Consider the following 22,644-nt stretch of genomic DNA (forward strand, 5'->3'; position numbering starts at 1 on the left):
TGCGAAGAGGAAGAACCAGTAAGCAGTTAAAGTGGCTTCTAGAGCATTTCCCCCCCACATTTGAAATGTGTACTCCCAATTGTATATTTATACAGAAGTGAAATAACATCGCTACTGTTCATCTAAGTATTCAGTGTATTATTATTTTAACAAGAAATACGTATGCACCAACATTTTTTAAAAGTTTGATTCACTCTGAGAGGCCTTCAGAGTGCAATGGCTTAGTAGTCCCCTTTTGATCAACAGATACCCCAGTGGACACATTTACAAATACATAGTATAGTTCTAATATTTTCTTCCCTCTTCTTAAAGATTGGAGCATCTCACTTTGAAGACCACAGTCCTAGAAGGCTGTTCAGACAAGTCTAGAATTCAGGGGAGGATGCAAAGGAGACCACGGACTGGAGTAGTGTGCCTTTGGAAATTGACAGTGACAAAAATAGGGTTCACCTGTAAGGGACGCCATAGGTGGGGATTTTTTCTAGGCGTATGATGTAGATCACCTCTGTACCAAGAACTTCAGTTTGATGGGCAATTTTTGAGGCTTTGTGTGGCAAGTTTGATGCAAGGTATTACAAAGGCAGCAGTGATGCAAAATAGAGAGGGAGATGGCGGGTTGTTGGGGAGGAGATGGGACAGACCCATGTTGGCGGCGATGGCCAAGTTGGGAAGAAGTGCGGATTTGGAAAACCGACAAGATGCGGTCCCCCTATCCCTGCACCGTAGCTGCAGTACCTGATCTACTGCAGTTCCTTCAGGTGCTGTTTACTGGTCCGTTCCTACTGTTTCAGGCTCTTTTTCCTACCATTCCTCTTCACATTCTACCTAAATGATATTCTCCCCTTGTAGGGATTGCGAAGAAATTGCTGCGGAGCAAGGTAAATGGCCTTTGAGCGCCAGGGCGGAGTCTGACCAAGCTTCCCTTCACCGTAGGGGCCCAAGTGTAAGATCAAACGCCCGTGGGTGGGCAGGTGGCCGGCGTCGCCCTCCGCCGGTCAGAGGCCCCCGGGGCTGGTGGCGGTGTGCTGCGTAGCGGGTTTCCCCGCCGCGAGCCCTTTAAGACGGCGGCGCAGCGGAAGCGCGTGGCAGCACGTGGCCGCACTGGGCGCCCTCAGCCGAGCTGCGTGGCCATGGACGTGGGCGCCGATGAGTTCGAGCAGAGCCTCCCTCTGTTGCAGGAGCTCGTCCTGGGCGCGGACTTCGTGGGTAAGGCGCCGGGATTCCGGGCCTCATCGCCGCAGCCCCCTGGCCGGCGGGAGGGTGTGGTTCGGGCGGCGCAGGGCGGAGAGGTGAGGCCCGGCTGGGTGGTTGCCAGGCTGCAGGAGGCTCAAACAGGGCCCCTCCGAAGGACAGGGTGTGTGCCTTTTCGGGCCTGGGGGGGATGTTAGGCAGCAGTTACTTGGCAGCAGCCTTGGCCCCAGTTTGGTCCAGGTGGAACGGGGTGGCCTGGCTTGTCCTTGCTTTGGCTTCCTCTGTTCTCCCTTCTTGACCTCTCCTGGCCTCTTGAGCAGCAAGAAGGTGAGCCAGAACTTTTACCACCAGCAGCGTTTACAGCACAAAGAGCCTTGCGATGGCCTGCGCCTGGGGACTCTTGTCTTTCTTGCCTCCCCTACAGGTCTAGACATAGAGTTCACTGGTCTTCGTTCTAACCCGTCCGGGCCCCAGCAGATCAGGTAAAGCTAAAACTGCCTTAGAGCTGAGCTGGAGAGGTTCTCGGCCGCGCGCTCCTGGACGACACCCTGGCCGGCCAGCATTGTTTCCTGACAGGCACCCTGTTGGCATTGGGCGGGCAGGACAGCATTTTGTGTGGGGTTTGGGGACCTGGCCCTTGTCAGGAACGCTGGTTCTCTAGTTGTAACAAGGAAAGTGCTGCCCCTGGTTGAGACGTGCTGATCCAGCATGGAGGCAGTGCTGCCTTGATGCCATCTGCTTGCCTCTGCGCTGAGATGCCTATTTTTTCACAGTCTGTTTGACTTGCCATCAGAGTGGTATCTAAAGACCCGTCAGAGTGTTCAGCAGTTCACCATCTGTCAGATTGGTGAGTTTAATCTTCAGCTGTTTCTTATAAGTTACTGAAATAGAGACTTTCTTCCTTTTTTTTTTTTTTTTTGCCGTGCCCGGGCCTCTCACCGCTGCGGCCTCTCCCGCCGCGGAGCACAGGCCCCGGACGCACACGCCCAGCGGCCACGGCTCACGGGCCCAGCCGCTCCGCAGCACGTGGGATCCTCCCGGACCGGGGCACGAACCTGCACCCTCTGAGGCGGACCCCCAACCACTGCGCCACCAGGGAAGCCCTCTTCCTTTTTTAAAATTGTCTTTGTGTTTCCTACTGGGAAAACAGTTTTGGCGCCTTTGTGAGATACTGGCTATCGTTTTGCGTGCTCATTTGGTTTTTGGCCATGTCATGCCTGCGAGACCTAACACTTCAGAATAAGCAGAAACGTGATCTCCATGCCTAAATCAACATTAAGGAACTTGTACCATCTTTCAGGGAAAAATTTGTATGTTTTCTTTAAAGAAAAATCATATACAAGATCATACTATAAACATGTTGTTCTGCATCGTTTTTTTTCTTCCCCACGACTGGGGTTTAGAGATCTTTCTATATCAGCTTATACAGATTTCCTGTTCGTTTTTTTTTTTTTTTTTTTTTTGCGGTATGCGGGCCTCTCACTGTTGTGGCCTCTCCCGTTGTGGAGCACAGGCTCCGGACGCTCAGGCTCAGCAGCCATGGCTCACGGGCCCAGCCGCTCCGCGGCATGTGGGATCTTCCCGGACTGGGGCACGAACCCATGTCCCCTGCATCGGCAGGCGGACTCTGAACCGCTGCGCCACCAGGGAAGCCCTCCTGTTCGTTTCTAACGGTTGCATAGCACTCCAAACTGAATGTATCTGTTGGCTCCCTCTCCTAATGATGAGTATTTTAGTTACCATTTGTATGTGATGAAACAGGGCTGCATTGACTGTCTTAGTGTTTATATGTTACTGTGTACTTGTGAATGTATGTGTTTGGTATACTTGTAGCAGTGGAGTATGTGCATTAAAGTATTGATTTGTTGTCTAACTATTGCTCTTCCTACCAACCATCTGAGAAGTTTACAGAGACTTACACTAACAGGGAATGTGTCTGTTTCCCTCACTCACACTGAGTATTACCAGTCTTAATTTTTTGCCCACCTGGTAGAGGAAAAATGATCTAAAATTACCGTTCTGATTTACATTTTTAATACAGGATCAACAAACTGTTTCTGTAAAGGGCTAAACGAAATATTTTAGGTTTTGCAGGCCATACTGTCTCTGTTACAACTGCTCAGTGCTGCCCTTGTTAATGAGAAATCAGCTGTAGTTAATACACAAATGAATGAGCATAGCTGTATTTCAATAAAACTTTATTTAAAAAACAGGTCATGAGACATTTTACTGATTCTTTTCCTGTGAATGATGGTGAACACCCGTGTGTGTGTGTGTGTGTGTGTGTGTGTGTGTATATGTGTATGTGTATGTGTGTGTTTTGCTCTGTGTCCTTGTCCTTTGCTATTATTCTGTTGTGATTGTTTTTCTTAATTGTGAGACCTCTTTGAAAGTATGGGAAACAGCACTTAGATGCGTTTGTATTGTTTTTCCCCTACTTCAAAGTCTTCTTCACTTTGTGTGTGGTCTTTTTAGCGGTACAGACATTCTAAAGCAATTAAATGTATACATCTTCATAGATCTTAGTGTTTTCTCTTTTTTTTCTTTTATTATCCCTTTTTTCTCTTTTTTTTTCCTTAGTGTTTCCTCTTACTAGTTTTAAAACCATAGAAGTGTCAATTTAACATTCTGTGTTTGAACAACCATTCACAATTATATTTCAGTAATTTCCGTGTGAATGACAATTTGACAGTTTTCATGTTTTGACTCTTCATTTCTTTCTTTTTTAGAAGTTATCTTAAAGCTTGTACAATAACTTTGGGTGCAAAGTACTGTTCAGAAGTTTTTCTGTAGTTAACTTCTGGTAGCTTTTCTTTTGGTATTCATTCTCTCTACCATCATTCTTCTAGGATTGTCTATGTTTTCCAGTATTGAAGGCGAGTCAAACAAGTATGTATAAAGACCTTTGGCAAAACACATGGCTCTTGCCCATTTACCTTCTCCACCTGCTCCCCCTTCAAATTCTGCGTCAGGCTCTGAAGCGCTTTGGCCCCGGGTGCTCTGTAGACTCTCCGGCTTCTGTGCCCGCCACCCCCCTCCCCTGCCGATGCCCGCTGGTCCTTCAAGTCTCTCAAAGCAGCACCATCTCTGGGGGCCTTTCCCAACACCCCTGTACCTTTGGTGCTCCTTTCCCCATTTCCTTGTCTCCTGTGTGTGCCTTCAGGATTGCAATTAACAGTGTTATAATGAAGGTGATGTACCTCCCAGGCAGCAGCAGTCAGAAAGGATGCTGAATGGCAGCCCCACTGTCTCAAACAGGGCGTCAGACTTTGTTCCCCAGGGGCAGGATCTCTGCCTTTTTTCATTGGCCACCCCCATGCCAGTCATAGTGCTTGAGATATAGCTGACATTCAAGTACAGTGGACCCTTGAACAACACGGGGTTTGAGCTGCATGGGTCCACTTATACTCAGATTTTTTTCACTAAAATGATGGTACCCATGTGTAGACACAGGGCAGGCTGTAAATTATATGCGGATTTTGACTGCATGAACGGTTGGCACCCCTAACCGCCGTGTTGTTCAGGGGTCAACTGTACTTCTCAAGTGGAGGGAAGAGCCCACTCAGAAGCCTGTGGTGTGAGCCAGAATTCTAAAACTGGTTTTCGTCTTTTTCTCCTTATGTGTATTTTTTTTCTAGGTATGAAGCCCATTCGTGTAACTTCTTTCTCTTCCCTACAACATTTGGGATTTTGGATTCAGAGTTCTCTTTCCAGGCTTCTAGTGTTCAGTTTTTGAATGAGCATGGCTTCGATTATAACAAGGTACAGCATTGGAGGAGGGGACCGGGAAGGGTTGCAAGGCTATCTAGCCCACCTGGTCTGAATCCATTTCCTGTCCCCTTTCTGACTTGTCCTCAAAACGCGGACAAGGAAGGTTTCTTTCCACTCTGCTGCCAGCAGAGAGGATGCCTCTGAGTAGTTTCCTTGTCTGTTCCTATCTTCAGTTTCTCAAGAATGGAATCCCATATATGAACGAAGAACAGGAGAAGAAAATTAAACACAGCATCCTGACTGGGAACTGGAGAGTTCGCAGGTAAAGCCTGCTTCTCCGGGTGCTTTGTGGGTTTCTTTGTTGCTGGTGTGTTTCTGGCTTTCCTGTGCGTAGACGTGCTGTCTCCAGGACAGGCTGACCTCACACCATCAGCTTTAGCTGGCATAGCTTCCTGGACCCACGCTCAGTCAAACGCAACAGCCTGAAGTGCTGGTGATACCGTTCTCAGGCCTGAGATAAGAAATCTCTTACTGTGTAGCGTGTGATTTTAGTGTTTAACAATGAAGGGGAGAAAGAACTGACTGTTAATTTGGTACTCAAAGAGGCAGGAACCCCATTCCAGGGCTAGAGGGGAAGATGGCTCTGTTGGCCTCCCTGTGAGATGTTATTTTGGCCTCCCACGTGATCTTAGGGATTTTTCAAGGTAAATCACAGGTAGCCTTGACCAGGTAGTCACATGCCTTGGCTTGGGCACGTTGCCCCACGTGCCTGACGCTGCTGTGTTCCCCAGGGCAGGATCTCTGCCTTTTTTCTTTGGCCTCCAGTGCCTCCAGAAACCCAGTTGTACTGTAGGGCTGGGGCCAGGCCTGCACAGCCTCGTTGTGTGCTAGAAGGAGCAGGCTGCCCGGGCCCACACAGGCCCTGCTGTCCGCTAGCTTTCTGGTTTTGAACCAGTCCTCTAAGCTCTTTGAGCTTGAGACTCTTTGCCTGTCTCAAGAAGGGGTTAAATTAGACAGCTTTTAGTTCTGGAATGTTAGGATTATCTGGTCCAGATAATTATGTAATGTGGGCATTTTTTTTTTAATGTCTGTTTGTGGTTTTATATAAAAATACCTTTTGGAAGGGAAAAACAAATTGAATTTTTAATCTTCTGTTACCTTCAAGTGTTGGAGAAAAGTCTTTCCTTTTCTCAGCATAACATCATGTCCTTATACTTCTAACGCAGGAGAAGGTGTACTTACCAAAGTTGCTGTCTTCTCCATGCTTCAGCAGATGGTGCTTCTCCACCTCTGAGAGCAGGATTGAGAAGATAGGGCTGATGGTGTTGTTCAGTGCGGGCTGCATCCCAGCGTCCTCCCGCCCATAGGCCCGTCCGAGGGAGGGGCAGAAGGGCTCCTGAGGACAGACCAGAGGGTAGAGGCCAAGTGGTTGGCTTCCTGTTGCAAAACAAGACTCAGAAAAGAAGTGGTCTCTTTGGGGTCCATTTTCTTGCCGAGATCACAGTGTTAAAACGGGAGCCTTCAGAAGCCTCTCCCACGTTAGCGCTGTCTCATGGTTCTGTGGTCTTCCCCAGCATTCCCGCTTCACTGTGCCCATTTTCAGTTCTCTGGATAAAGACCAAATCAAGGTGGTGATTGACGAGGTGACGCGCTGGCTGGACCTGGCAGAGGAAGGCGACTGGATGACCCTCCCTGGTATCACCGGTAGGCAGGAGGTGGCTCCCCGGTCTGGGAGCTGTGGAACCGGCCGCTGTCACGTGCTGGAGGGTGGGGGAGCATCCCTTCTCCCCTGGTGGATCCTGGGCGGCAGCTCAGCAGACACATGGTCCTTGTGGTTAGATAGAGCCCTGACCTCAATTCTGAGGTTGAAGGGTTTTCAACCAATTCTGAATTTTAAGGTTGAGGGAGTAAAGTTCCATTCAGAGCCATCCTTCTTATCCCAATCCTTGGTGCGCTATGGACTCTTGCTTTACTGTTGTTAATCTCTGAATTTCTCTGAATTTCCCCCAACGGGACAATGTGGGATCACAATGAACCTGCCATAGAATAGCGGTTCTCAGCCCTGGTCGGTGGACCCCAGGGGTCTCTGAGACCCTTTGTAAGGGGTTCACAAGGTCAAAACTCTTGTCAGAATATCACTCGGCTATCACTTGCCATTATCACTGTGCCATTTGCACTGATGGTCCTGCAGCAGCGGTGGGTAGAGAGGCTGGCACCTCAGCACAGGTGAAGGGAGGCGCGTCCGACCACGCTGGTAGTTGTATTCTTTGTTACTGCTTCCAGTTTTTAAAAATTCCAGTTTTACTTGGAATTTAGTGAAATAATTCTTTTTAGTGAAATAATAATTATTAATTTTATTAAATCTCAACATTTGATTGCTCATCTTTTAAAATATTCTGTGTATCAAAATAAGTACAGAAAAAATAAATGTTCATGAAACATTGCTGCTGCTACCGAAGTACAGTGGTTGTCTTGAGCAAAAGCACTTGTGCAGGTTTTTGTATTGAGAGCTGAATTAGCTCCCTTTTATTTACTTATTTATTTAAAGGCATATATATGTGTGTGTGTGTGTGTGTGTGTATGTATATATATATAAATATATATATGTATATATAAATATATATATATATTTTTTCTTTTTGGGGGGCCATGCCTCATGGCTTGTGGGATCTTAGTTCCCCGACCAGGGATTGAACCCCAGGCCCTCCCTCGGCAGTGAAAACGCTGAGTCCTAACCACTGAACTGCCAGGGAATTCCCCTAAGGAATATAATTTTTACTTGAAGGAACTGACTGGTTGTTTCAATGTGGGTATTTTCAATCACTTTCTCAAGTGAAAAAAGTAAGCCTTGTCTTCAGGGAGACTAACTTACAGTATTTGCTAGAGATGAAATTTGAGCTTTCAATAAAAGACTGGAATTTTGGAAAGCTTGCATCTGTCACCATAAGCTTGACAACTTTATGAGACCTTTCTAATGAGATCAGTGGCCATATGTACAAGTGCCTTTTGATGGTATTGTATGATATGTGAACACTTGGACGATGTGTATAACTCAGGAAACCAGTGTGCTCCAAATAACCACCACGTGATGTTACAAAATCATGGGCAAAAGTGTAATGAATGGGTTTATTATTTTTAAAACTTGGCGATTTTGAATTTCATGTATAGTTTTAATTTCTAACATGATGAATATCAAGACCCGTACCCCCCCACACACAAAGACTCTTTGGGGTCCTCAATTTAAGAGTGGCCCTGAGATAAGAAACTTCAAGAAAGCTGCCCTAGATCATGCCGTGCCATCCCTGTTGCTTGGCCTTGTGGGCTTGGGTATACCTAAGAGCTGTCTTTCCACTTGATCCATCCATCTCTCAGCTGCTTTTCCTCTCGGGCTTCTCTTGAGGGGAGGGTGGACTGCCGTTCCAGGGTCTGCAGTGGTTCTGTGCAAGTCTTGTTTCCTTGCTGCAGGCTTCCAGGCCTTCGAGGTCCAGCTTGTGCTGAGGAAGGCCCTCCCCGACATCTGGACGGTGATGAGAGACCAGGGGGTGAGTTCCCACCTGGAGGGGGGCAGCCTCGGTGGCTCTATCATTTCTCTCTCGTTTGGCCAAATCTGGCCTCTGTGAAAGGCTTCTTCGCCCCGCCTCCCTCTCCTCCCTTTTGAGATGAAGGACCACTTTTTTGGCCCCATTCCCAAGAACCCAGGATACAGGGACCTTGTCTCTACTTCTCCTTTCAGGTGACAGTGAAGAAAGTGAGTAAACGGCATCGCTGGTATCTTGAGAACACCTCTTGCGATCGAGAGAGCTGTTGGCAGGAGAAGATTCTTCTTTCTGCGAGGGGTTTTTCTGTGTTTTTCCAGATGCTGGTGAAAGCCCAGAAGGTAGGGAAAAAGTATCTCTTTCCTTGGTCTTCAGCAGTCTTTTGTAATTTTGGCTGTAGGTACTAATGGGTCCTTCAACAGTACGCTAAGATTCCTTAAGATAAGTGACTTCCTTTTTGTTAACTGGCTTTATGGATCTAACCTTGTTTTCACAAAATCATGACAGATTAATTTGGGGAAAGACTGTCCCTATGAAATATTACTAGTTCTTCGCTCCTTTCAGACACATGGGCATTTCAATACTAATTGACCTAAAACTACTTGGGGACTGCACATGTCTGCTTCACAGCTTAGATTCCCAGTGCGGCCCAGGCCTCGAGTCCCTCTGACTCGCTGCTTTGCTTTTCTGGCCTTTAAGCAGTCAGGCTACCTTTCATGGGAGTGGAGTGCAGGTGGGGATGGGATTACCATGTCGTCAGAATGCAGTGGGTTCTAAAGCTACACCCTTTGCCGAAGACAGCAGTTAGTCTATGGCGTCTGTTTTATTTTTAAAAGTTCATTCCTCTCACCTGTCGATTTCCTCCAAGTAGCCCTTAGTGGGACATAATATGATGATGGATCTGCTGCATCTCCATGAGAAGTTCTTCAGACCTCTCCCAGGTAGGGACAGACCATCCTTCTCCTTCCTCTGATCTTAACTTGCCATCTGGCAAGGGGATTGGCCCAGAATCGTGCCCCTGAGGGAGCCCCTACACACACAGCCATCCCCAGGGCCTCACAGGTGTCCGGAGAGGTCGCGTACATCTGTGCCTGTTACCATTTTCCTGGAGCTGGGGGACTTTCTCCAGGAGAAAAACTTACATTTGAATTGATACTCTTCCCCCCTGTTACGGAAGTTGTTCAGTCTCATTGCATAAGACTTAGCAAAATCAGAGACGGGCAGGAGACGTGTAATCACAGCTATAATCCTGACACTTTTTGCTTTTCCCTCTGTTGTGGCTTTCTACATATTTGACCACACTGTGTATATGATTTTGATTTTGGCTTTTTTTCACTTGCCAAAAGCATTTATTTATGTCATTAACCTAAAATCATTTAATGGCCACGTGGTACTGACTTACGCCTGTCCCAGTCTTTTCCATGAGTGATGCCGTTGGACACACAGAAGTGTGACATAGCAGTTAAAAGCACGCATTCAGATGTCATGTTGAGGCCTCATCCCACCATTGTTATGTGCGATCTCAAGCAAGTTACTTAAACGTGCCTGTTCTGTTTCCATGTCTGTAAAATGGGGGAAGTGATATCAACAGTGTGGACATCAGAGTTGTTTGGGGATTAAATGAACTAACGATGTACTGGGAACACCAGTGCAGATTGAAAGGGGTGAGAAGGTTCTAGGAGAGAGTTCTCTAGGAAATGAATTGATAAAAAAAAAACACCTCAGTTTGAGCATCTTGAGAGAACTTGGGGAGAATTAAGGGTAAAATAATCACTCACCAAAAGACTAAGCAAACAACCAAACAAAAAAATTGCTGGAACAAAAGCTGTGCCAGAAAGGAAGTCATTGGAGGATACCACCTGGCCCCTTGGTGAGTGATGCACAGGTGCTGGCAATGGTGAGGCGTACGAGGTAGGAGGGGTGATTATTTTCCTACCTCGTGGGAGTCAACAGTTAGTGAGGGCCCCAAACCAGGAAATCACCGAGCAGCGTAAGCATGTTATTTAGAGATGTGGGAATAAACTCCGAAAGAAAAAATTGAAGGTCGTTGCCTTTGGGGAAGAGGAAATGGGAGGGCAGTGAGAAGAGGGCTAGCAGAGGGGTTTGGGTTGGTTTGTTTTGCAGACAACTATATGCAGGTATAATTTTGATAAATACGAGAATTAATAGGTAATTTTTATCAAGGCACTTATAATTTTTAACTTACTGGATTTTTCTTTGAACGGTTATTTACAGACTTCACATCTGTCTTTCCAGTCATACCTCGTTCTCCCTTTTCCATTGGCTAGAACTTTGCAAATTGCGTTAACTAATGTTGGCCTGAATTTAGGAAAACCGTTTAGCTTTTGCTGTTACAAATGGTGATGTCAGGTTGGTTTGAGATTCAGAAATCCTTGATGATTAGGAGTAAGGATGTTTTCAATTCCTATTTTGTTTTATTTGCTTTATTAGCCAGTGTTGGTGACAAGCTAGATTGGAGAATTTCTTCCCATTTTTACCAATGAACTCACTTCTGACTATCTGGGTCTTTCCCTTCAGAAAGCTATGATGAATTTAAGCTGAATATCCACAACCTATTTCCTGTTCTCATTGACACCAAAAGTGTGGCAAAGGATATCTGGAAGGTAATAAGTTAAACTGCTCTGGGGAAAGGAATGCTTTGTTTGTCCCACTAACACTTAGCTTTCTCGTTCTTTTCAAAAGAACGAGAGCGTGCGTTCCTTGAACGTTTCCTTGAACCCTTTTCTCGTATTTTACAACCAGTATTGGTTTTCTTTTTTTATTCTACCACCTCTGAGTGATGCTAGCTTATGTGTGATTTTTTTTTTCTTTCCTTCATTCAAGTTCTCACGTTTTGACTTTCTGCTGTGTAGTTCACGGGCTTATTTAGATGGCACAGCAGAACAACTTGTTCTAGAGCTTGGTGTATACACAGTGAGTGTTCGCAACGTGCTTAAGGAGCGTCAGGGTTGGGGGCAGGGATCCCACTTGAAAAATTTTATCTTTACTGAGCATTAGGGCCGTGGGATTTCAACCCAGACACATTAGAATCACCTGGGAGGGTAAACACTGACACCCAGACCCCACCTTCAGCTTCTCTGGTGTAGAGGGGCCGGGAGTGGCATTTCTACAGCTGCCAGGTGACTTCTGTTCTGCAGCTGAGGTGGTGTGGAGAACGGAAGCACCCAGCTGGTTTAGAAGTTAAAACTGAGGAACCAAGCAAGGGGAGCCAGATCAGTGTTGTAAATAAAGCTTTAAGCTGATCAGAATTACTGTTCGGTAAGGAAACCACAAAGACGGCACTGGGTTACTTGGTACATCTTTGCCCAGAGACACACGTATTACTCGTACCTCACGTATTTCTAGCTGACGTTGTTCAGTGACGCTGCCCATCTCCACGGAACGGAGTTCTAGGGCGAAGCGGGAAGGACGCGGGGGCTGATCTGAGGCAACTAGTGCAAACCAGTCTCCACTGCACGTGAGATGAGGTGAACTCTGGGCCTTGGTGACCTGGCAGTCCCTTAGAGTACCTAGTGCCCTGCGTAATGTGTCCTTGGCCACGGTCTTGTGCCTTGGAGTCCTGTGTTTCTCAAACCCCTAAAACACTTGTCTTTGAAGGAAGTTGCTGTGTTGTGTTTGTGGCAGTTTTCTTAGGCTGGGTTGCCAGGTCCCTTATAGGAAACCCAAGGACACTAGGTACCCTGACATCCGAATTAAGGAATAAAGATAGGTGTGTGTGAAGAGAGAGGAGTTTATAGGAGTTTGCATTTTCCAGGTCATTTTAATGGCCATTTGGTAATACCTGAAGCAGATAATAAACATAACCACAAATGTCTTATTCTCCCTAATTTGTTTTCCATATTATAGGAACTGAATTTCCCAAGGGTTTCAAATCTTTTAGAAGTTTATGAAGTCCTAAACAGGTAAGGAAGCTGCTTTTCGGAGCTGCTTATAGATCAGGGGTTCTCACTTGGGGTGATTTTGCTCCCCAGGGCACATTTGGCAACAGTGAGATGTTTTTGGTTGTTACAGTTCAGGGGTGCTACTGGTACCTAGTGAGTAGAGGCCAGGATGCACAGGACAGCCCCCAACCCAAAGAATTCTCCAGCCCCAAATGTTACTGGTGCTGAGGTTGCGAAACCCCCTTCTGGAGGGGAAGGGGCCTGGTCAAATACCTACAGCTGTTTAATTATCTGGTGCTTTCTGTTGGCCAGGGTTTTATTTTCCCTGTGATCTGTTTGATTATTGGAGTGATTAGCTCCATGGGAACAGATTTTGTTCTTCTTTTGGACCTTGATGTTTCTCTCAGGCCTACAGCAGTGCGAGGCATAGTAGGTTCACATTAAACACTGGAGTGAGTGAACGGTCCTAGTACCGGGTGAGTTCCTGCCCTTCCTACAGGAACAGCGACCCTGTCTTCCCTCATGTCCCAGCCACGCTGCGGGCATGTGCTGGCAGGAGTGTGTTGCCTGGAAGGCCTGGAGTGGATGGGGGCTTCTCTGCCCACTCCTTTGTCCCCAACTGGGGGGACCAGCAAACCAGAGCGGGGAGAGGGTGGCGTCGGGAGCAGTTGAAGGTGAGACCTTTTTGGAAAGAAGCTGTGTCTCTGTGGCTCGCTGTCATCCGGCCACTGGCACGGGGGCCCCTGAAGATGCCTGGACGGAGCTGCACTGGCCTCTTGAGTCTCCCATAGATGCTCTTTCCGGCTCATGGCATCCGTTATTTCCGACGTGATCGTCTCCTCTGGCCCCTTAGGCTTCATCTCCTCCTTTCTCACACGGCCCTCCTGGCCTTCATTTCTAAGAAGAAAACAAGAGGCTAGAGGCGGGAGTGTCTCAGCCCCCTGCAGACACTTGCGCGGTGTTATCCTCTTCGCCACTGTCTCTCCCGTCAGCCCGCACACGGGAACGCCTACCGTGTATGGGGCCAAGGCACGAAGGGCTGCCCTCCCGCGGCCTGTCCGTCCTCCTGGCCCTGCGCCTTCGCTCCGCTCAGCAGCCTCCCTGCCCTTCGTGCGCCCCTGACCCCCGCCGTGTCCTCAGCCTCTCCCTCAGCATCAGCATTTTTCTTCTAACTCAGAAACGTGAAGCTCCCCTCGGTCTCCCCTCTTGCCACCACTGTCCTTGTTCTGTCTTTACAACAGGCCTCTTCAGAGGCCTCGCCTTCTCCTGGGCCCACTGAGGTCAGGTTGCCTCCCCTCCATGGAACTCGATCTGGGTATCGGGGCCCAGCTGATGGGAAGATGCGCACAGGCGTTTGGAACAGGGCGTGGCAGGCGGTCGTGCTCAGTGTTAACTTCTGTCTGGCGTCTGACACCCTGGGCCCCTCGGCCCCCTTCCCTGCCGTTGTGCCCTCTCCCGGCTTTCTCTTATTTTCTGGTGAGTGTTTTAATCTCTTCCTCGCGGGCTCTCGTTCTTCCACTCGGTCCCTCACATCTTTCCAGGGTCCCCACTGTCCTCGTCTTCCTTGTTACCGTGCCCCTGGGTGACCAAATCCACCCACCCCCAGCCTCGGCGACCACCACGTTTGTGCCACCGCGGCTCCAGAGTCCTCGCGTCCTGACCGCCTTCTGGTTGTTCCTGCACCACGTGGCTGCAGGCACCTTCTGCTTGGCCCGCCTCTCTGCCCGTCAAACCCGCTCCCGTGTCTGGAGCGACTTCTGCCACGTCCTGACAGCGCCAGGCGCTGTGCCGATGGCTCGTGTGCAGGTGTGAGAGAGAATCTTGTTTTCAGTACGCAGGCTCTGCATCGAGACTTGCTGGGTGCAAATCCCAGCTTTGCCTCTCGCTAGCTTCGTGAGTCACCTTGCGAGCAGGCCCCCAGAGCGATGGCCGCCTTGCGACTTAGGGAAAGATGAGGAAATCAGGGTTCAGAGATGTGAAGCACATAGAGAGGCACCGATAGATTCTGTTGGAAAACAGATGAAGGGAACGCCAGCTGCGTTCACCCACATGCCAGAGCTGAGACCTGGAAGGGGACCCAGAGCTGGGCCACCAGCGTCTTCTAGTCAAGGCCTGTTGGTTTTACTCCCTAAATGTCCTGGAAACCGGTTCCTTTTTCTGCATCCCCAGGATCATTGCCTTCCCTGAGGCCTTTATTTTTTATTCCAATGGTGGTAGTAGCTCCTCCCCGGTTAGCTTGGTGGCCTGACCTACTTTATCTGCCGGGCTGCCACTTGAGTGATCTTTTAAAATGTGAAGTTGACCATTTTTCTGGTCAAAGTCTTCCTCTGGTTCCTGAAGCCCCCCCCCCCATAACGTTCGAGCTCTTTCCCGGCCCCTGCCCTTCACTGCGGGCTTCGCCCTCTCCCTCGCTGTCTCTGCGTGCTCTTCTCTTGGCTTGAAGTGCCTGGCGCTGCCCCATTTCCTCAACCAGGTGAGTCACTGGGGTTCAGGACTCTCCTGTAGGACCACCGACTTCAGGAAGCCTTTCCTCCCGAAGGCCTGTCCCTCGATAGCCAGATGTGCACTGCTCACGCCTCGGGCGTCGCATTTCTAGGACGCACTGAACAGCAAGCTCCCGGGGGCAGACCCAGCATAGAACCCTATGCCCGGGCTGGGGTCCCGCGTCTGGTAAATGCTCAGAATGTCGCGGTTGGAGCCTCTGGCTCTGCTGTTCTTTCATCTGTCCCGTTGCCTGGTTACCAAGACCTGTCTGCCCATGCCTGGATCCTTGTTTTGTTTTGTTTGTTTGTTTTATTTTATATTAGAGCTGTGTTTCGTTGTGATTTTCAAGGAATCCCAGTACTGAGGACGTTTTTATTTGTTAAGAGGATGAGGGGAGAATGAGAAACGATTGTCAGCGAACGTTTTCTATTGATCTTTCTTCTCTAATAGTGACTTGAATCCCACCAAGAATTCTGGGCCAGTGATTATTCACGCAAGCAAATGTGAAAAATACGGTACGTATGTTTGCCTGAGCTGTGCTTCTCCGAGGTTGGCACGGCTTTGAGGTGCTGGAGCTCAAGCTGGGTCTCCACGTGGCAGGTGTGGGAGGGCTGGGTGGGGCTTTTCCCGTGCCGTGTCCATATTATAACCACCCGATCGAAAGGAGCCATCCCAGAAGGCGTCGGAGGTCTCGGGGGCGTCCGTCTGTCCGGAAGCCCTGTGCTTCCACCTCCCGTGGGCGCTCTTGCTGCTGTGGGGAGGTCCTAGGTCAAAGTGGGGTATGGCTGAGAGGAGGGTGCGTGGTCTCTGCAGGAACAACCGTTAGTAGGCTGTGTGTGCACAGCCGACGTGGGTGTGGAACTGGGGCGGGGTTGGGGGAGAGTCCTTTCCCGGGCTGTGTTCTAATCGCTGCTTGACCGTCTCTCCTGCTTCTGGAAAAACACTTCAGTTGAGACAAAGTATCCCCACGAAGCAGCGTACGATGCCTTCCTGTGCGGATCAGGTGAGAGTTGCTGCGCTTTTAAAGGGAGACCCCTGTCTTATTTTCAGTCATCCCCCGCCATCCCTGGGCCCACCCCCCCCTTTACTTCCAGGTGGGTGGCGCATGTGGAAATAAGGCCTGAGTTTGCATATTTTGATAAGGTGATCAGGTTGCGCCTCGATGTCTGTCACATTTCTAGCTTCTTTTTTTCCAGTTCTTTTGAAGGTGGCCCACTTGCTCCTGTGGAGAGTGCACGGGTGAGTATTCCCTTCATGCTGTGATCTCATCAGTGGTCAGGATCTGTTGAGCCCTCACTGTAAACCAAGACCTCGGGGCTCCCACACTCTCCCAAAGAAGGAGGGTGCAAGTGTCATTGTGTAAGTGACACATTTATGGAAGCAGCCCTCCTCCATAGGCGGCCTTTCCCAGCCTTCCTCCCACCCTGGGGCCGGTCCCGGCCCCCCTGCCTCTTGTGTCGGCCTTGGGAAAAGTCACTGTCGGGACGCCAAGACAGTGGGTCAGGCTTGGGTTCCGCACCCGCCCCAGTGTTCCCGGGGCAGTATGCTTGCTTCGTCTGTTACCCTCCTGTTTCCTCGTGTCGTGTAAACCGCAGTGAGGTAGGAGGGCAAAGCATATAGGCCAACAAATGATCCATCCTCGGGGTTCACACAGTCAGGCTGGGGAGAAGGGCAGTGACTTGGAATAAGGCACACAGGGGAAAGGTTCTTAAAACCTCAAATTGGAATCTTAAATGCATTTTCTCAGGGCATTGTCATCCTGGATGCCTGCAGTGCTGGGCTTGTAGGCATCAGCTCCACACGTGAACTGTGCATTCTGTGGCACCATCCTTGCTGCGTACATGTGTTAAGTAGGATTTAGGGACTTCCCTGGTGGTCCAGTGGTTGAGACTCTGTGCTTCCAATGCAGCGGGCACGGGTTCGATCCCTGGCTGGGGAACTAAGATCCCACATGCTGGGGATAAAAATACCCTTCAAGAGGGTTTTTTTTTTTTTTTTTTTAATAAAAGTAGGATTTAGCAGGCCAGGGGAAGGAGCTGATCAAAACTGTGTTCTTTGGGACTGACTTAAACATTTTCAGACTCTACTCTGTTAATGTGGGTACTGCCTAATTTGTCTCTTTTGGTAAAGGGTATTATACACAGAAATAGCCTATGACACATTGATGTGAGGCTTATAGCTTCAGTAAGAAACCCCCGCCCCCGTCTCCTTCTTCCCTGTGCTCTGACTGTGAGGGCAGCTAAGAGCAGTGGAGCTTATTGGTGCCTTAGTACCTGGACCTTGTGTCCTTAATTTCTTTTTTTTAATTAAAAAAATTTTTTTAAATTAATTAATTTATTTATTTTTGGCTGCGTTGGGTCTTTGTTGCTGTGCACGCGCTTTCTTTAGTTGCGGCGAGCGGGAGCTACTCTTCATTGTGGTGCGCGGGCTTCTCATTGCGGTGGCTTCTCTTGTTGTGGAGCACGGGCTCTAGGTGCACGGGCTCAGTAGTTGTGGCATGTGGACTCAGTAGTTGTGGCTTGCGGGCTCTAGAGCGCAGGCTCAGTAGTTGTGGCGCACGGGCTTAGTTGCTCCGCGGCATGTGGGATCTTCCCAGACCAGGTCTCGAACCCGTGTCCCCTGCATTGGCCGGTGGATTCTTAACCACTGCGCCACCAGGGAAGCCCCAATTTCTTTTAATCCTCAAAACCTAGAAACCCTCCTAGGTTTAGAGAAGCTCCGTAGCAGCCAGGCCTGCCTGGTGCCAAGGGCTGTGCTTTCTCGCGGGCCTGTGCTCAGGTACGTGGTGGTGTCTGGGTGGAGGCGAGGCTGAGTCACGACAAGGCTGTGGGGCGAGGGACAGCCATTTGCAGTCTCGTCGAGGGGCGATGGAGTGGACCTTCCTCTGAACAGGGGCCTCGCTCATCCCCTGAGCCTGTGGCTGATGTTGGTGAGCCTAGGGGCCTTTACCAGATGGCCACCAACAGGTGGTAACCCCTGGAAGTTCTCCCTTGGCTCGGGCCATGGTGAGAGCTCGCTGGTCGTGTGGGGGAGGCCCGTCAACAGAAGTCCCAGAGCCTGTGAGGGGAGGAGGGAGGGGGGTCTCGGGCAGCACCTTGCCCGTTGTCACCAGAGCCTCAGCTGCGGCCGAGGACGTGGGACACCCCCCGTGGGCCTGAAGGCTTTGGGGCTTTCTGTCCTCATAGGGTTCTTCCCATCCCCGAGCCCTCCTTCCCGCTGTACCTCGATGTGCTGGCTCCCTATGTGAACCAGGTGAATCTTATCCGAGCCGGGGTCCCCAAGATCGTAAGTAGACTTCATTTTGCTCCCCCATTCGGAGGCTGGAGGCAGCTTGGGGCTCTGGGGGCTATCAGGGGCTTCTGATGGCCACCAAACGCGGCCAGAGAGGGCGCTCACGCCCCACTAAGCCTGTGACTGTCTCCTGTGTTTTCCCGCCTGAGCCAAGGTGAACTCGCCCGTTCCTTCCTCCTCTCCTCTCCTCCCCTCTCTCTCCCCCCTGCTCGCAGGGCCTATCCTAGTTTCTCTTGCAGGACTTTCCAGCTGGGTAGGTAGTCAGTCAGTAGGAACTGTGGAAAACCTGTTCTCTTCCCTGTCTTCTAGAATTTTTCGGGTCCAGATCACCCCAGTATCCGCCCTCCCATCCTCATTGTCACCGTCAAGAGGTGGCCCGGGGTCAGCGAGCAGCAAGTCTACCGCGAGTTTCAGAACCTCTGCAAGTTTGATGTCAGGAGACTGGTGGGGAGCCACTTCCTGCTTCTGACCAATAAGTTTAAGGAGTAGGTGCCTCGGCTCTCAGCCCCCGCCCTCCAACTGCGGCCACTCCAGCCGCTCGGAGCAGCTGTGCTGCTTGCGCGCTTGACCGAGCCCTTCTTTCGGCAGCACCCGGAGCATCCTGAAGGAGTACAGGTGCCACCCCACCCTGCAGGTCTCCCTGTACCGCTACTGGAGACACTCCCCGAACGTCAGCTGCCTGTTACAGTAAGTGACCGGGACTGAGGCTGCTTCGGACTTGCCGGTGGTCCCAGCTGGGTGTGAGTCGAGCACAGCTCGCTAGCCGGTGTGTGCTGGGCAAGGGGTCGTTGACCAGCACGCTGGACCAAACGTCGTTCAGTGACGCTCAGCAGACGTTGATCGAGCACGTGCTGTCTTCGGCACTGTCCTAGGTTCCAGGGCTTCATCCGTGGATGAAACAAAACCCCCTGTTCTCGTGGAGCTCGCACTGGAGTGGGGGCAATAAACGAGTGACCTGCATGGTCTGTTAGGTGATAAGTGTTAGAAACGAGCAGGGTCGGGAAGCGGGAGGGCTGGCCTGGGGGCAGGTTGTTCTTTAAAGGAGAAGATCGGGGCCCTCATAGAAGGCCCAGGGCGGGGGTGGGGGGGTGTCGCTGGCGGGGAGTGAGCCAGGCACGGCGACGCGGGGTGGGGGCGGTGTCCAGGCAGAGGAGGCAGCGGGGAGGGGCCCTCTTGGGGGCGCGGTGCTCCTGGCGTGTGGAGGGGCAGTGACAAAGCTACCAGACGAAACAAGGAGCAGCAGGCAAGGCTACGGAAGCCGGCGGGTTGCGACCAGCAGAGGGCGCGGCTGAGGACTGCGGGAGAAGCTGGGTCGGCCGCCGGAGGTTCGGTGGCGCAGGGATCTGCGTGGAGACGTTGGAGGACAGGGCAGGGGGACGTCAGGAAGCCAGGTCACCTGGTCACACTGTTCGGCTGCGGCTTGGACTGCTTGGTGGCAGATCGGGGGAGTCGGGGGTGCTGAAGGTGGGATCAGACAGACGGGAGCAGGGTCAAGTTTAAACCCAGGGTTTTTGGTCTGAGCAACTGGGAAGACAGAGCTGCTGTTAAATGAGCTTGAAGGATTTTGGTTTCCTGTTAGGAGCCAGACCCGTCGAAAACCACATCGTTGAAGAAGAAAGCTTGGCTGCTAGGCAGTCTTCTCCCCTCTCAACCTCCAACGTAAATCACTGGGAAAGGTGCCCTCTGTGTCCCAGAGCCATTCTAGCCTCGAGAGAATGTTGGCGCCGGGAGAGGGATGGAAAGAAAATAACACCCGGGCGAATGTAGCCGGGAAGGAAGAGGGGCCAGCCTGCGCCGGCGCTCTCACACCTGCTGGGCGCACGCGGGGCCTCCCGAGCCATCCAGGCCGCTGACCGGTGTCATTGTCTTGCAGGGTCTGTGGCGTAGTCACCACCTGGGCCTTTATCGCGTTTCTCCTGGGAAGAGCTCGCCCCTGAGCGCAGCAAGGCCGCCTGCAGTCCCGTCCTGTCTCCGCGCGATCCCGGGGCTGCCGTCCTGGCTTCTGTTTGTTCAAATCACATCCTACTTGCACGTGGATCTGCGCGGTCCTTACTAGGAGTTTTGTTATGTGTTGAGTGTGAAATTCTGTAAATATTATCAATGATAAATCCTTTGTATGTGGCCAAAACTTTTCTTTCTATAAATGACCGGGGAGAAGCCACACCTCTGGGAATTTGAGCTAATGTTCCAGAGTGTCTTCTGAACGGACAACTGGGACGATAGGAGCTGGACACCAGGTGGGCAGAAGACTCCGTTATTGCTGAGAGAGAAAGCAATAGCTGATAGGCAGGGGTTTAGGCCTGAGAAACGGCTGAAGCTTTAGTAAAGGGAAAAATAAAACCAGGTGTCATGGGCGCCGGTGTTGGTCCATGTTTTGGGTAACTGTCATAAACCATGAAGCAACTCACCTTAGAAACAAAGTGACTTGTACCACAGGTGTGAACCCTGAGATCGAGGTAGAATCGGATTATTTTCTTTCCTTGGCAGTGCTGGGCACTTCACTCGGCTTTATCAGGAGCTCTTCTCTGTGAGGGGTTGAACTTGGCTGGGCTGTGTGTTCAGCCTTGAACTTAAGGATTCAGCAAAGCCTTCTTAAATTCCTTGTGGAAGAAGTTTTTTCTGTATAAAACAGAAGTGTTAGTACTGGCAGCCACCCAGAAGGAGAGTTTGGGAGCCACCCCAGAAGTCACACGCCTGTCCTGGGGTGTGAGTGACACGGTGACCGACGGGCTGCTGTCCCTGCGATGCTCGGGGCAGCTCTTGTGGTCAGACCAATGAAACCCTGCTCTCGGTGAGGGGAGGGAGGTCTTACCCGTTGGTCAGACCAATGAAACCCTGCTCTCGGTGAGGGGAGGGAGGTCTTACCCGTTTGTCCAAACGGCCTCCTAGTGGGATTGTTGTTTTGTCTGTCTTCCCATTGGATGTTCCTTTGTGTACACTAAGGAAAAGTCCCCTTTTTTGTGGGCTTTTGGGGCCCCATCTCATGGATGTGAGCCCTGCATTAAGTAAGCAAACCTGAAAAGTGAAAACGGACTTCTCAGCTGAGCGTATACAGTGACCATTTTGACTTCCCGGGGTTGGGGCAGGGCCTGAGCACTGAGCTGTCTTCGTTCTGGGGCGAGAGACCCTATAGTAATTTTATCAGACATTATTCATTTATTCATTAAACTCTTAAACTGTTCATAGGTTGTTCTCGAGTCCCTGCTACGTGCACGCTCAGCAGGGCCTCCGTGCTGTTGGTAGCATCCTGACGTCCACCCACAGGGACTCTGGCTGACCGCACCGTCCACTGTCCCTCCCTGAGGAGGCGGGTGGGGGTGACATCTGAGCTGCTGAAAGCCCACGACTGGGATCGGATTCTGTCTACCGACTTCCCCTGAGGTTCCCTGCGTGTGCATGGTCGGAGGTGCTGAGTAGCAGAGCGCACATCTCGTACCAGCTCCCACCCCGTGGGCCCGGGACCCTCACCCTGCTCTCTCCTCATCTCCTCTAGTTCTTCGTGTCGGTGCCTCTCGTGCAGCCCTTTCTCCATCATTAAATGAAAGAACCAAAGCAAGGAACAGACACCAGCCTCCCATCCTCCGCTCTGTGCCCCTCTCCCTGCGGCTCTGGCTGTCCCCCCGCCTTCCAGCCACGTTTTTCCTTCGCCGCCGAGTTGCTCACAGCCACACAGCTCGGCCTGCCCTCTGCCGTCCGTGGTCCTCGCAGCTATTCGGTGCCGAGGGACTGGGTGCTGTCCGCGTGTCCTGCTGTGACCGAAGCTTGTGCCCCGGCTGGTGTCTCTCTGGGCCCAGTGCATCTGGGCCGGAGCGGAGCGGAGCTGTGTTTCTTCCCTGACGGCCTCGTTTGAGGAAGGTGGTGGCCATCCCTCTGGTCCCCCGCTGTTAGCTCCAGGGCAGGGCTGGGGCACTCTTCCCAGACCCTGCCCTGTCTCCACCGGGTGTCCCCCCTTCAGCCTCTCTCTTCCTTGCCATCCCGCCACTGCTGGCCTCGTCCGGGCCCCCTTCACACCACCTCCGTCTGGGACAAGCTCAGAGCCTCCTGGGACCCTGCCCACCTCCTTCCTACGGCCTCACAGACATAAGAGGGATCTGAGGGCAGATCTGGTCCCCTCTCCCGCCCGAAGCCCTTCCGTGGGTTCTGCACCCGAGTCCCGGAGCCCTTGGCCTCCCCAGCTGCTCCACGCCTGCAGGCCATGCTGAGCACCGTCCCTCAGCCCTTTCCCTCCGCGGGGCTCATGGCCCTCGCCCCTCTCGACTCAGTTCAACTGGCGTCTCCTCCAGGTTCTGGAGCTTTGCCGCCCCGATGCCCCGTCAGAGGTTGGGCTCCTTCTGCCCCTATGACGACTCTTAGCACTGTGGGAACGAGTTCGGATTCTTCGGTGCTGCTCGGAGGCACGTGGCAAGTGGCACAGGCCTCATCGTTTTGCATAATCGACGTGGCTCTGCCTCAGTGGTACAGAAAAGGGACACGTGGCAGCCCCCAGACTCCGCCCCCGGGAGCTCTTACGGTCCTCTGGGTCCTGATCA

General features: G+C 51.2%; 1 protein-coding gene across 1 annotated transcript; it reads left to right on the forward strand.

The window, feature by feature from the left end:
- Window positions 1-1,025: 1,025 nt before the first annotated feature.
- On the forward strand, window positions 1,026-22,206 carry PNLDC1 (PARN like ribonuclease domain containing exonuclease 1). Its single transcript, XM_089922230.1, has 19 exons — window positions 1,026-1,206; window positions 1,616-1,673; window positions 1,965-2,038; window positions 4,041-4,080; window positions 4,830-4,953; window positions 5,136-5,224; window positions 6,506-6,606; window positions 8,368-8,444; window positions 8,636-8,779; window positions 9,310-9,379; window positions 10,977-11,062; window positions 12,306-12,361; window positions 15,275-15,339; window positions 15,774-15,827; window positions 16,021-16,063; window positions 18,010-18,109; window positions 18,425-18,600; window positions 18,704-18,802; window positions 19,989-22,206. The coding sequence occupies exons 1-19, from the start codon at window positions 1,131-1,133 to the stop codon at window positions 20,050-20,052; spliced, it is 1,596 nt and encodes a 531-aa protein (XP_089778356.1). The 5' UTR covers window positions 1,026-1,130; the 3' UTR covers window positions 20,053-22,206.
- The last annotated feature ends 438 nt before the right edge of the window (window positions 22,207-22,644 follow it).

This window comes from Delphinapterus leucas, chromosome 12 (assembly GCF_059928025.1).
Source record: "Delphinapterus leucas isolate spDelLeu-1000000601 "Yukka" chromosome 12, BTC_Dleu_Yukka2, whole genome shotgun sequence".
In the NCBI taxonomy this organism is placed as follows: Eukaryota; Metazoa; Chordata; class Mammalia; order Artiodactyla; family Monodontidae; genus Delphinapterus; species Delphinapterus leucas.